Raw genomic sequence first — 13,963 nt, 5'->3', positions numbered from 1 at the left:
GAAGCTGACGATGCCAGAGAATTCTTATTCGATGTATGCGGGGCCAAGAAATATAAACAGTTTGAATCAAATCACAAATCGATATTGATACATCCTTGATTTGCCACCTCCCGACAAAGGCTCGAGGATAAGTCTGGACGTGGTACAGCCATGGCGACCGCTTGGGTTCTACGGAAAGTGAATTCAAAGCAAATAGCGAAGTCGGTATCATCAGAAATCGGCATAAATAAATATTGTTGTTGGCAATATCGCGCTTACTTTGAAGTCCAATTTTGAAATCGGAGTCACTGATTTCATTCACCTACTCTCGAAGCGCCAGCTAATCAGTGCCCAATAATAGAGCGAAGCTTTGTGCTTCAGTGTCAAAAGAATATTATATAAATAGCTTCCTTTTGGCTCCATAAAGCATTGTAATTATGTACAATCTACGTATGCAATCATACTTTGGTGTATGGTGAATTAATTTGATGACATGTCGGAGGATATGGAACCGATTGTTACAGAAATGCACTCTAAAACCTACGAGTTAGAAGTATTGGCCTAAACCTAAATAGCGATAATGTACGTTTTCAAATATAATTATAGGCTCTACGCCAGTGGTTCCCAACCTTTTTCGGTGGCAGGGCCAAATTTAGAATTTCAGAGTACGGTCGGGAGCGCAGGAATACCAGGGCAATGAAAGGAACCCAAAATAGTCACCAAAATATGAAAATTCGCATTGCTCCGATCATTCGCTTGACGCCATTGACCATTGTGTTGCCGCGCGCCCGTTGTTCAGAACAATCAACCTTTGCTGGCTATTTCGGAGTAGTTTTATTGCCCTGACGAGATTTCAATTCGTATTTTTGGAATCAATGCGACACCTCATTTCGATAAACACCGTCATATCAAATTATTCGGACGCTTGGGTCGCGAGTAGGGCTGGGCAAAATCGAGTACTTTAGTGATTCGATTCTGAATCACGTATTTTGCTTCGAGTCGAGTCGAGTATTCGAGTATCACTCATTGTGACGTAATATCAAATGCCAAGGTTCAAATATGTAGCTTTATGCCACCACAAAGAATATAATGCCTGTTATCCATCACATTAATGATACTTTGATATTATTTTGACCCTACCGATTTCATTTCACTTTCTGACAATGTTGTGGGAGGATCAGGACTTCGGAAATGTGTTATTTCCAGTAACGTTCGTAGCTTTGTACCATGTGTCGTATGCTGCGACACAGCCAATCAAGGTTTCATGGCTTCCAAAGTGGAAAATGGTATCAAAACCCTAATTCTCGTCGTTAAAATAACTTTCAATGGCGAGGAACGTATAATTTCAGTACTCGAAAAAATCGCCTCTTGCTACTCGACTCGAATCATTGGAATAAATACTCGATTCAGATTCGAGTACTCGAATCATTGTGCCCAGCCCTAGTCGCGAGCTATAGGACTACCAATTATGCTGTTTTTTGCCGGCTAAGCAGTACGCATCTCGGCGTATTCAATCGTGGGTCACTTGTTGCACATCTATCCGTAAATTAGTTATCAATACCCAGGAACGTAACAGCACTTCGTCAGCCCATCGCCAAAACGTTGCTCCTGGCCCCTCAGGCTAGATGGCTGTTTACCGCTATTTATCATCTAAATCGGGTGTCCGTTTTAGGCAGCTTCTCTCGACTAATCGCGCCGAGCGCGAAAAATTTCTATAATTCACGATTGAATCGGTCAATATAATCGGGAATTAAAAATATATTGGTATCAATTTTTATCCTCTCTCTCTCTCCTCACGTAATCAGATTGATCGGTTGAGCCGAGTGAGTTGTGTTTGAAAAGGTAGGACCACTCAATAATAATTAAACATCTTCGAGCGTATACCCGTTGACAGGAACGAAACAGCACTTCGTCAGGCCCCTCAAACACTTAGGTCTTGAGCTCCCATAGGGTGATAAACCGACCCCCCGTCTCGTTGTTCGCTTCTGCCACGAAATCAGGATCACCGTTTAGTGAGCCAGCGTGGAGCGCGAAAATTTTCGATAATTCAAAATAAAATAGGTCAATAAGATCGGGAATTGCATATATATTGCTATCAATTACTTGTCTTCTCTGCTCACGTAATTAAATTTACCGGTAGAGCTGAGTGAGGTGTCTTGGAAACTGTAGGGCCCGTAAATAATAATTAAACATATTCGGACGGGCGGACCCGTTGGTACGACTTCGTTACATGATGTTATTTCGTGACCTCCAGTCTGCTATATCAGAAAATATAGAATCGCCCAAACGTACTAAACTAAAAGATGCACAGGATTTCAAATTGGTATTTTTCACTGGCATGTAATTCTTCCCTGCGGGATGGTAGCCTATTTGTCTCGTGAGGTTCAGATTGCCAAGACAGGAATATTCGGCGCCAGTCATTTAGGCGCCTATGGTCAATTATACCTATAAGTATTTTGTATATACATAACGAAGTTTCCGGTCAGCGTAAGAGAAGTCCTTTTCGGCCAAGGTTTTCTCGCTGTCGATCGTTCTGGCACATTTCTTGGAGTCGCATGTTATATGGCCTAAAACTTTACATGTCTTCGTGCGTCGTGGCGTGGTAATGGCCAACGCCGATATGCCCACTTCTATAAATCTTGCGTATTTTATCTTGGTGGAAGAGTATCCAAAAATGAAGGTACTTGGAAACTTGAAATCGCGGCCAGCGCGAAAAATTTTCGAAAAAGTTGCATAAAATTTCATAAAATATTCTATAATTTATGCTTATTCACTAAATAATTTTGGGCCGCCTTCTAGCTCGTTCCCCCAATTGGGGGACTTGGGGCGCGGCAGTTACGGTCCTGTCAATACCTATATCAACTGGAAAGTTAGGGCACATATCATTGGAACAGCAGTGACGTAATCTTAGCGGTCTACTCACAACTTTCATGTAATCCTAATTGAAAACTCCAGACTCCAAGCCAAGCAATGGTATTTTATAAAAAATTTTTTTTCATAAATCGATTTCTCAATATTTTTGTGGGGGCGGCAGAAAGGCTAGCTGGGGGCCGCATGCGGCCCTCGGGGCCGCGGTTGGGAATCACTGCTCTACGCTGTACGACATACTATATAAATCCGTTCGTGATACGCATCACTCGATGGCGATATTATTTCGGAAGTGTACCAAATGCAAATAGCGTCTCACCATAGTTGAGTACCTGAGAGATTTGGATCACCATCGTAGGTCCTAAAGGCATTTTTGTAGCATCAGTAGGTTACCCTTCGAGATCTCATGAAATTAATTCCCAATATACATATATACTTGAATATGCTGATATTTTCAAAGTTTTATCGAGAAATTGTTAATATAACACTCTTTACACGCAATCACAAAAAGCTTTGCTTTATTAATCGGCGACGGATAAATGGAGCTTTGAGAGCTCGTGAATCAAATCAGTGACACTGGTCTCAAAAGTGGGCGTCAAAGTTGGCGTGAAATTACTAACAACAGTATCCACAGTATTTATACAGAGTTCTGTTGGTACGGAAATCGTCATTCAATGTGAAATGTCACTTCTCGGAAACACTAGCAGTTGCCCCGACCATATCACGTCCGGACTTATATCCACGGTCTTTAGTCAGGTGGGGGCATCGAGGATACGTCAACAAGAATTTTTGTTCTGGTGGAAACTATTGATATTTTTCTGTACGCCGTATATCAAATTGACACTGTCCTTCGACTGTTCCCTACATAGCGATGGGGTCCACGCTACATAACAGGCAGATTTAGGTGATAGCGATGTCATATCATGCCGGTACTGTCAGTTAAATCGGTTATTGACACAATGGAAACGCGACTATCAGAGATGAGCGGATTTGGAATTTCTATGTCCTAATCCAATCCAAATCCGAACCTACAAATCCAAATCCAAATCCTAATCCATAACTTTTTCATATTCTAGTCCATATCCAATCCTAATCCGATTCCAACTGGAAATTCAGAAAAAATGCTAATAAATGCAACGGAGGGATTAGAAATTTTTCTTTCACAACCAATGATACCCTTGATTCAAGATAACTTAGCAACCATAAGTACATTATCAACTGATCTGAACAAAGTTTGTCGCCATTCGCCACACGACATATCGATCTCCCAGAAAATAGGTTAAGTCCAATCCAAATTCTAATCCGTTCAGAAAAAAATCTTTAATCCCAATCCAGTCCAAATCCGCCAAAATTTCACAAATCCTGTTTTTTAAAATCCTAATCCTAAACCATGCTCATCTCTGTCGCCAGTGCCATCGATCTCATCGCGGAAAGAATTTTCTTTCCGATCCTTTTCCAGGAGTTTCCTGTGTTGTCTCTCAACACATTCTATTTAGTAACCCGACTATCATTTCTCCTTCAGTCTACCAATATATTTTCGGAGGACTTTTGTCACTTCAGGTGACTTTAATAATACCAACTCGCATGAAAGAGTCCTTAGAAGGTTAGCTTGTTTAAGAACATTGACGCAACAAGACTGTCTGGCAAAACGAGACTATGCAGCTCAGAAATAGCCATACAGTTTGTTGCGTCACAATTTTCAACTCGATCACAATGCAAAAATCGTGGTTGATTTTGGGGGTTCCAGTTCTATGAGTAGAATATAATTTATATTTTAATAATCAGTACTGCGGCAGCTTCTCATTGATACCCGTTTTATCAAATTTAGTGCTCGATAAGCCGGACAAAAATGGTCGTAAAATTGCCTTTGGACAAATGGAAAGTATGACGTAAACAAAATGCAGTCAGCAGTTCAATCTCGCTGTGTCCACTGCCCACACCATTTAGGACACCATGCTTTCGCCCCTAATGGGTGGGCTGGACCCAGATTAAGAAACCTGCCTTTCACAAACGCTCTTCTCGCTTGTAACGCGGTCCTGTTAACACAACACCATGAACGATATACACAATTTGGCAGGCCGTGTTATTTTTGGCATATGCCAAAAATTGCTTATTTTTGGCATTTTCAAATTTTTATTTTTGGCAGTTTTGGCATCTGGCTCCTGAAATGCCAAAAATAACACGGCCTGCTCATGGGGCTCCAAGGTAGCCTTCTTACGGCTCTGATTGACCACTAAATATGCCACGCCATATAATATACGACAGTTGTTGTTTGTTTCTGTGAATATCTATAGCCAATTTCGGTATATGAATTCTAAAATGAGGGATATTAGCAATGTATAAAGCCGTCCAAGTCCGCTTTTGAAAACCCGGAAAGAGAAGTCTTGCAGACTTGCGTTAAACGCATGGGTGGATGGACCTGACAGACAAGGATTTATTTTCAGTTCTGCTGGTCGTAGACCTTTATATATAGTCTCAGTGAAGAGTAAATTTCGACAGAATTTTACTAACATCAATATAACGGCTTATAGTCAAGTATAAATTGCAATAAGTCCAATATTACTCAGCGTGTATAATCCTCCGTAAACGTGTGCATTAAGTGCCCTTAGGTGTCCTAGAGTGTTATCACATAACGACATAATAGTATGCTGCAGTAATGACATGCATTTTCAGTTGAATCAATGTATAGCAGTAGCCAATCATATCAATGCTGAAATACCCGATGATATAGAATCTATAGAAGTCTATGAGCATGAGCATGCTTTTGAATTAGCTGGACGGTGAGATCCAGAAGTAGGCTAGCTATACCTTTAAATTTTCGTTATAAGTAGCCTACTCAAGTGTTTTCATGCGGCTCCATACGTACTCTGAAGTTTAAAATGCGGCTCCGACATCCACAAAGGTTGAGAACCACTGGGCTACATCATATTTAGAACGCAGTGCCCTTGTGATATGTGTTTATATTTGATCAGCAGACTTTCTAACCTGATTCGATATCTATGCATATCTTTATGTTATTTACAGGATTAAATTTCGAGCAAATACGCTACACTTGAAATGTCGGCCCACCCGCAACATCAACCACCCCCATACGCTCCTGCTCAAGGTAAGATCAGAGTATATTTCCCAAGCAAGGAAAGTATTCTATATAAGATCATCACTGGGACTTCCAATGTGAGTAGGATGCACATACGAATAAGGTATACATCTTCGTGGTACGTATTCGAAGTAGATTAGCAAACAGCCGACAGGCATATACATAACATAAGCGAACAGAATAACGCGTAATGTACAATATATTCCACAATCTATACCAGGGGTCGGCAACCTTTCGCATGCAGCGTGCCAAATGTCAACGAATGTCAAAATATTACTAACTCGCGCGCCAAACATTTTGGATTTTGTCATATTAAGCGTATAAAGCAAGGAATCCCACCAACCGCTTAATTGCAGCTGGCATCGGTAACGCCAGTGAATAAAGTATTGGTCGCGAAGGGTATAAATTTTAGTCGCTCCCGCACTAGACGCTTAATATACGTAATATTTGGATCATTTATTCTTAGTCACGCTATGATCGATATTCTGTGGCTGCTTTGGTCGTTTTCAAATCCGATGTATTCGGTACCATAGCCAATAAATGACAGGCACATCTATGTTGTTACGAGGATATGGACTGATGATGAAAATGGTGCCAACCCCTGCATCATACAAGTCTGTTTGATGTCACATTAGGGTCGGTCTGGCACTATAGATTTGTCGGGTAACGTATCATTTGACATTTTACACGTTGTTCTGTAGCCTACTTTATTGGCCAGCTGTTCTAGATGATCCATTGTCTGCTCATTGGTAATCATAAATCACCGATTGAAACAAAAGGCGAGATGTTCAACACACTTAAAACGAGTGAAATTTTGAATAGGTCCGAAGTTTTTGCAACCCGATATCTCAAATCTGAATCTGAAACTTGACTGCGTGATGGACATTGGTTCTTATAGCTCAGTGGTTCTCATCGTTCCATTTTTGTAGTGTTATGTTGATATGTAATGTATACGAATAAAGATTCTCTCTCTCTCTCTCTCTCTCTCTCTCTCTCTCGTATGGGCGGATCGCGAGATGTTAACAGAAATTACATTTGAGTTGTGGTCTAAAAGGGCGATGTCGGTATGAAGCAACAGGTGTGTTACTAGCACCCCAGCAGTATACACTGAAATTCAATGCTGCCAACAAACAACTGCTGCTGTTGAACATTTTTCTCTATTCTTGCCAAGCTACTTCGTGAGGACAGACAGCCCCAACCAGAAATGTATAAATTACTACAATTCAAACATTATGTGCAGGAATGCCTAATTAAAATAACATTGATCATTTTTTATGTCAAAATTGTCGCCCTCTTGATGATATTATGAATTGAACAACGTATCATGTTACCATGGTAAAGGGGCTATTTCGCTGGGTTGTTACGATAATTCCACTTACAAAATTGATCAGGCGCGTAGCCAGGGGGGAGTTTCGTGATCGAAACCCCCCTTTTGAAACGCGAAACCCCTTCCTCTTGGAATGACCATTCTGACAATAATGCTCATGCTCAGTCGGAATTCAATAAGTCGTACTATCAGTGTTGCGCGCGGCCAATTAGCGAGAAGCGTGTAGCCAATTAGCTAGATTCGTCTGTGCACTGCACATTGCACAATGTAACGAAGGGGTGTCAAACTCAAATTACGTCGCGTGCCGGATTCAAGGCTTCAAATCATCCGCGGACCGGACCAATCAACTGATTCCAAATTGTTACGTCATGCCCTTGCTTTAAACCTAAATACTTTATTATCGAGTATATATCGATAATACACGGCTCATTTGGGGGTTATATTCTAGCAAGTCGCAACACCTTTATTCGCGAACAATGGAATTGGTTAAAATATTATTATTGTCCGGATGTATACAGTAGGGGTGTTCAAAAATGACTTTTGTTTAAATTCTTCTGGCTACTTGATAAAATTGTTAGGTTACCTAATTAAAGCACGCACACCAAATTTGGTTCAATTCCATCCAGTAGCCGCATTGCTACAGGAGAAGAAAGTTTTTTTTTATTATATAAAAATGAATGAAAAAAAAATCAAAATTTTCTGTTCACCCCATGAAATTGTTTGGTTGTCTACGGAAAAGATGCTCGACAAATTTGGCTCAATTCCAGCCACTGGAAGCGGAGTTATTGCCGTGGAAAAATTTTGGATTTGAATAAAATAGTATTTACTGTGACCAATTCTTTAATTATTTATTATAGTTGTGCCAACCGTAGATACTATTTTATTCAAATCCAAATTTTTCAACACCAATAACTCCGTTTCCACTGGTTGGAATTGAGCCAAATTTGGTGAACACCGTTGGCAAGTTTATCATACAAGTAAGTTTGTCAACACGAGGACATTGTATCATCGTCATTTACGCGTGCACTTAACCCTAATGAATTGATGCTATATTAGTAACTTCGAAAAAATCCAACCCCCTCCTTTATTTCAGCCCCCTCCCCATTATTTTTCGGTTGGCTACGCGCCTGAAAGTGATGCATACCAGCGCACAACTACTATGTACTTTACCGAATCCCGAATGTAAAAAGTAGAATTGCGTCCAAAACTGTTAAGCAGATGTGGTAGTGGTCTGAAAGTAGGCGGAACCAACTTGAGGACCCTGAAAAAGTAGTGGTATGCTACGTTAACGACTATCACATCTGCATATTACGTCACGGCTCCACGAAGTGCATGGAGAACAACAAAACATTGACGGTGCCTTTACAGGACACAGTTAGTAGCATCTAGAAGGGATAGTGTGAACGTGAGGTTCACGTTCGCGTTCTGTGTCTGATTGAACCTCAGAAGTTGGAAGGTTCGCGTTCACAAACGAACCTTGGTTCTGCAATGTGAACCTTTTTCATGTATAACAATTTTCACATCATTATAACGTGTCTTTGGTTGAAATTATTTGCTTTTCAACTTCGGACCACTCTCCACAAGCCGCTGGCAGCTCGAAAAGAAACTCAGCACCTTGCCAATATAAAAAATTATTTGCTCGAAAGTTTGCTCACAATATTCAGCTTTCCGTTTGTGAATCTTTAGTGACTCTGATGTGAGCTTGACCAGCAATCACAAAATAGCAAGAACGAGACACACTACATGCGGGTAGTCAGCGCGTTGTGCTTAGTCAACCAATCAATTATATTTACATCAACGAAATTGATATGAAAATGCATCGATGTCTAATGTAAAAAATCAAGCAGGCGTGCGGGATCTATCTTTATTTGATATCCTTATTGGCTACCCAACAAGGGTGTTGGCTACTGTATATTGCTGGCAAAGCGACGGAAAATGTTGATTTTGCGGAATTATAGCATTTCATTGTTCCAGTGGATACATTGGGTGACGTTTAAAAAAAACAGCATATATACTTCAGCATTGTGACATAATGTGGCCCGAGTCATCGCTAGCTATCATGTACATTAATATATTACTTTACTGGAATGTAGGGCTGAAATTGGGATTATGAAGTCACGTGACGTCATAAGTTCGCGTTCACACGAACCAAAAGCTTTCGGGTGTTCGCACATCCCTAGCATTTAGTATTATTGGTAAGAATTATTATGCGATCAAACATACTCTCTCAGTTCAGTTCAATCCACCGATGACGAGCAATTTCAATCAGACTATCGTTCAAAATGCGCCACCTCAGCCACAGCACAACACGACCGTGATAATGACGCACGCCCCCGCTCCAGCAGCGGCTCAATTCAGAGCCGGGAGCTGTCCTAGATGCGGGTGAGTTCAAAGTATTAAATGGAGATAGGTCCATGGTTCGAATCCCACGCGCGTAGCTTTATCTGATAGTTTGGAAGCGAGAGGTATCGACAGACTTAGAGAACTAGATAATTCTAGGTAATTATAACGAAATGCCGGAAATCTAGTTCGAATCTAATTTGTAGACTGTTTCTATGCTGTCATCTTATAATCTCTAATTTCTGGTTTCGCTGAAAATGCTACAGGAGAACCCTCTAGTACGAAACTAGCCACGGTTGGTGTACAAACATTTCCTATTCTCTTATTTGATATGAAATGTACTTGATTTTTGTTGTATTTCTTTCTAATTCGAGTTTTTGTGAATTCAGGAGTTTTCATTTTATTTAATTTGGAAAAATGCGTTGCTAAAATTCTAAATATAACTCGGAAAATTTGCTAGATGTTCAACTCTGGTCCCGGGTTTCCAGATGCGCCAAATTATGGTTCTAATTCAGTGGTTCTGAAACTGGGTGGCTAAAATGTTTATGCACCGCGTTCTAGCATTTCACATGATTATGTTTTACAAAATATCAAACTCCGAGCGATTTACCTCCAGCTCATATCATTTTGCTCTGTTCATAATCCGAATATTCATATTTGAGAAGTGTCTTGACAGTCATAACACCTTCCATGTCAGGATGGTGCGAACACCTGAAAGGTTCTGTGTGAACGCGAACGTGAACCTATGACGTCACGTGACGTCATATTGCTAATTTCAACCCTACATTTCAGTGAAGTGACATATAAATGTACGGTGTAAATGATACCTATCGACAACTCAGGCCACAATATCCCACAATGCATGCTGACTTTTTAAACGTCACCAAATGTATCAACCTGACCAATCAAATGCTAAAATAATTCCATAAAATCAATATCCTCCGTCGCTTTGTCAAACAAATTCGACGTGGACTTGCTAGGGAACATAAGCCTACGCCTTAACAGTCTAGGCCAGACCGGCCGAAGTATTCGGCGTTTAACTACTGCTAAATTGATATTGAGCAGAGTGTAAAACGGGTTTCTGTACTTACTGCCGATATTACCCATAAACAAGTTATACAGTATAGCCAACACCCCAATCGTACGGGTTTGGTTTTTATGTTACAGTAACCATATCAAATGAAGATGCGTAGGCCTGCTAGATTTTTTACATTAGATAACGATGTGTTCTTTATGTCAGTTTCATTGACTGGTTGAATTAGCATCTCCGCTAATCGCCCACATAGTCTATTTCGTTCTTGATGTTGTGTGATTGCGGGCCAAGCTCACAGCAAAGAGTCACTAAATTTTCACAAACGGAAAGCTGAATATTTCGAGCAAACTTTTGTAACAAAGCAAGTAAAATTTTTGAGAATGGCAAGGTGCATGCATGCATAGTGTTGATTTTTTATGCGGCCAGCGCCATAGAGGCTCCCGAAGTTGAAATGCAAACAGTTTCAACCAAAGATGTTATATAATGACACACCAGTGCACAACATACCAAGGTTCGTTTGTGCACGTGAACCTCACGTTAACACTAGTCCTACTTCCACGCCATCAAACAATGCATTGAGATGGCAAGGATTCTGGTAGATCTTTTTAATATTTTTTGATATGGCGATAAGGGGGGCGCGAAATTTTTCACTATCGTCGAGGGGGCGTGTCGAGAAAAGTTTGAGAACCGCTGCACTATAATTAGACGCATTGTCAAAACCGCGATGCCTAAATATTCTAATATCTGCATTTCAGGGGCTACATCGGTGAACATTTCACGTGCTGTGGGATCTTTTGTTGCATACTCTTTTTTCCGATCGGGTTACTGTGCTTGTTCTGCATGAAAGACAGAAAGTGTGCTTCGTGTGGGAAAGATTTCTAGATCGCACCAGAACGAGTGACCGCGAGCAGGAGTGGTGATTGCACTCATTTGATTGAATCAACTGATTTCCGTATATTCACATCAGTGTGGCGTTGACAGTCATCGTTATTATGCTTAACTATATTGTGCGACCAATTATTTTTGGGGCTGGGCGAAATCACAAACTCGAGTATCTAATTGATTCGGTTTTGAATCGAGTAATCATCCTTCACTCATTGTGACTTCGTAACAGTATAGAAGATATGGAGCTCTCAAACTTATGCTTTGCTATCGCAAAGAGTGTAATGCGAGTCCTACATCACATTGCAGATAATTCAGCGTTTTTCATTGTACTTTGCTACAATGCTGCGGGTTGATCACGGATTCACAGATATGTCATCTCCACTAACGTTCATCACCCTGTACTGCATGTTTCGTATGCTGTGATATGACCAATCCAGGTTCCAAGGCTTCCACAGTGAAAATAATATCTAAACTGCAATTTTCGTTGAAAAATTAACTCTTCGCGGCATGGAGCAGCTAATTTCAAAGCTAGAAAATATCATTTTTACTATCCGACAAGAATCATTACAATTAATGCTAGATTCAATTCGAGTGCTCGCATCATTGTGCCCAGCCCTAATGATTTCATATTCAGAAGGATAACCATTATTGTTCATATGTTGACTTTCTGTAATCATGAGAATTCCAATGACACTCGCGAAATAACATATCATTGACTGAATGAATTTCACGAAATACTGTATTGGTCATCACTGTCGAGACTGAAACTATAAATACCCTACACTACAGTGGTGTCGCAGAATACACGAGCCGCTTAGGATATTGGACATTGTACAAGTTAATAGTCAGTAATAATTGACAGCGGATTAATAGGGTTAATAATTGACAGCGGATGAATGGGGGATCGTACAATAGTCTCCAGATAAGTGCCACAGTAATAGATCACATCCCAAATACAGTACTTCTCTCATAGTGAAATAGCGGTGAGGTTGCTCATCTTTTCAATCCACCAGGCTCATATCGCGACCAGTTACGCATTTAATTTATATAGTTTTTATACGATTCTTTTTATGGTACTCAATACTCCATACTCAACCTCCTGTTTGTTCTTGTCACTGGTAACTATAGCTACGATCAACTTATTGATATCACTACGAGTCAGCCTTCAGACGATCCCACTTGTCAAACACACCCACAGACACATGCCACATTTATTTTCGTCGCTAGTACTTTCATTTTATGTTTATTTATTTTCATCCAATAAGCATGGCATTCACATGGTTTAGGGTTTTAGGCCAGAGTTGGGTGTACAATTGAAAGACTACTTCACGTCGTTTCGACACCCTTCGATTAAAACATGCTGCAATGACGAGTATATGCTTTGTGAAATATTTAAAGAGTTTCTCGGAGGTACAGACCTTCAACGTACAATTGAGTAGTATATTCGTATTGAAATCAAGCCGCATATCTTCGGCTGACACTCGTCAGGGGTAGTCGTCAGCAACTAGTAGAGAATTGGAAAGAACTTAGCATATCAACAATCGTATCACAAAATAGGACGTCTCCAGTACGGAATGAAATCTCAAATAAGAGAGCGTTCACTGTACTATTTTGAGATGGTATACACAAACTCCTTCTGTAGACAAAGTTTGGACTGATGTATTTTGATAAAGGTCGACTCGACGGCAAACACATGAAAGTGTGAGCCGTGAGTCACCCTTCCGATGCCGCGAAATATGTCGTCTCGATAATTTTTTGCACAAGCAGGATTATCCCACTAATGTTAATCAATGGCATAGTTTCTGGCCTTTGATCGCTCGGCATCAAGCTTGAAGCTTGAGGGGATGAGTCATGGGCGAGCTTTTCAAGGAGCTTGATGCACGTTTTCTACGATTGTTGATATACAATGTTCTTGACAATTCTCTACTGGTTGCTGACGATTACCCCTGACGAGTGTCAGCCGGAAATATTCGGGTTCATTTCAATATGAATATAGTATCCAATTGTACTTTCAGATTAGAATTTCACTTTCACGGTAGAAACTCTTTGCGGGCCGTATGTTGTCCGCCCCTGGTTTAGTAAATAAAAACTCTTTTATGAACAATTTTGGTCATCTTCATCGTGATCTTCTATCCCCGAAAAGCCCGCAAAGATCGACGGGGCAATGCTCCTTACTACTTGATCTATAGTGCTGACCATGCCACCGATTTATAGCTTTTGTGAAGTTGTCAGTCAACAACGGCCGTGTAGAGATGAGATATTGCAATAAAATAGATATGTTTTTAAAATTGTACTTAAATGCATTCCTATAAAGGCCACATGCATCTCCGTTTTGCTCTACACAACTTGTCTATTATGTTCATGGGAATCATGTTTGGTTGCACGGTTGGCATGGGCTTGTTTTGGATCGTACACTGAAGAAGCGCCGTTGGGT

The 13,963-nt window shown here is 40.5% G+C and overlaps 1 protein-coding gene across 1 annotated transcript; it reads left to right on the top strand.

Moving 5' to 3' along the window:
* The first annotated feature begins 5,808 nt into the window (after positions 1-5,808).
* Positions 5,809-12,317, top strand: LOC145457782 (membrane protein BRI3-like). The gene is made up of 3 exons (XM_080336063.1): positions 5,809-5,953; positions 9,503-9,653; positions 11,400-12,317. Exons 1-3 carry the CDS (start codon positions 5,905-5,907, stop codon positions 11,524-11,526), a joined length of 327 nt encoding a protein of 108 aa, XP_080192189.1. The 5' UTR covers positions 5,809-5,904; the 3' UTR covers positions 11,527-12,317.
* Positions 12,318-13,963: the final 1,646 nt, after the last annotated feature.

Source organism: Botryllus schlosseri, chromosome 15, assembly GCF_051294905.1.
Source record: "Botryllus schlosseri isolate E-star chromosome 15, Bs_hap1, whole genome shotgun sequence".
Taxonomy (NCBI): Eukaryota; Metazoa; Chordata; class Ascidiacea; order Stolidobranchia; family Styelidae; genus Botryllus; species Botryllus schlosseri.
Note: the sequence above shows the minus strand (reverse complement) of the source record. Positions and strands in the feature narration are given on the sequence as shown.

Excerpts from the sequence above, each read along its gene's own strand:
- LOC145457782 (XM_080336063.1), top strand. The coding sequence starts at position 5,905 with ATGTCGGCCCACCCGCAACATCAACCACCCCCATACGCTCCTGCTCAA. Across the intron at positions 5,954-9,502 it reads CCCATACGCTCCTGCTCAAG|TTCAGTTCAATCCACCGATG; the intron begins GTAAGATCAGAG and ends ATACTCTCTCAG. Across the intron at positions 9,654-11,399 it reads GGGAGCTGTCCTAGATGCGG|GGGCTACATCGGTGAACATT; the intron begins GTGAGTTCAAAG and ends TCTGCATTTCAG.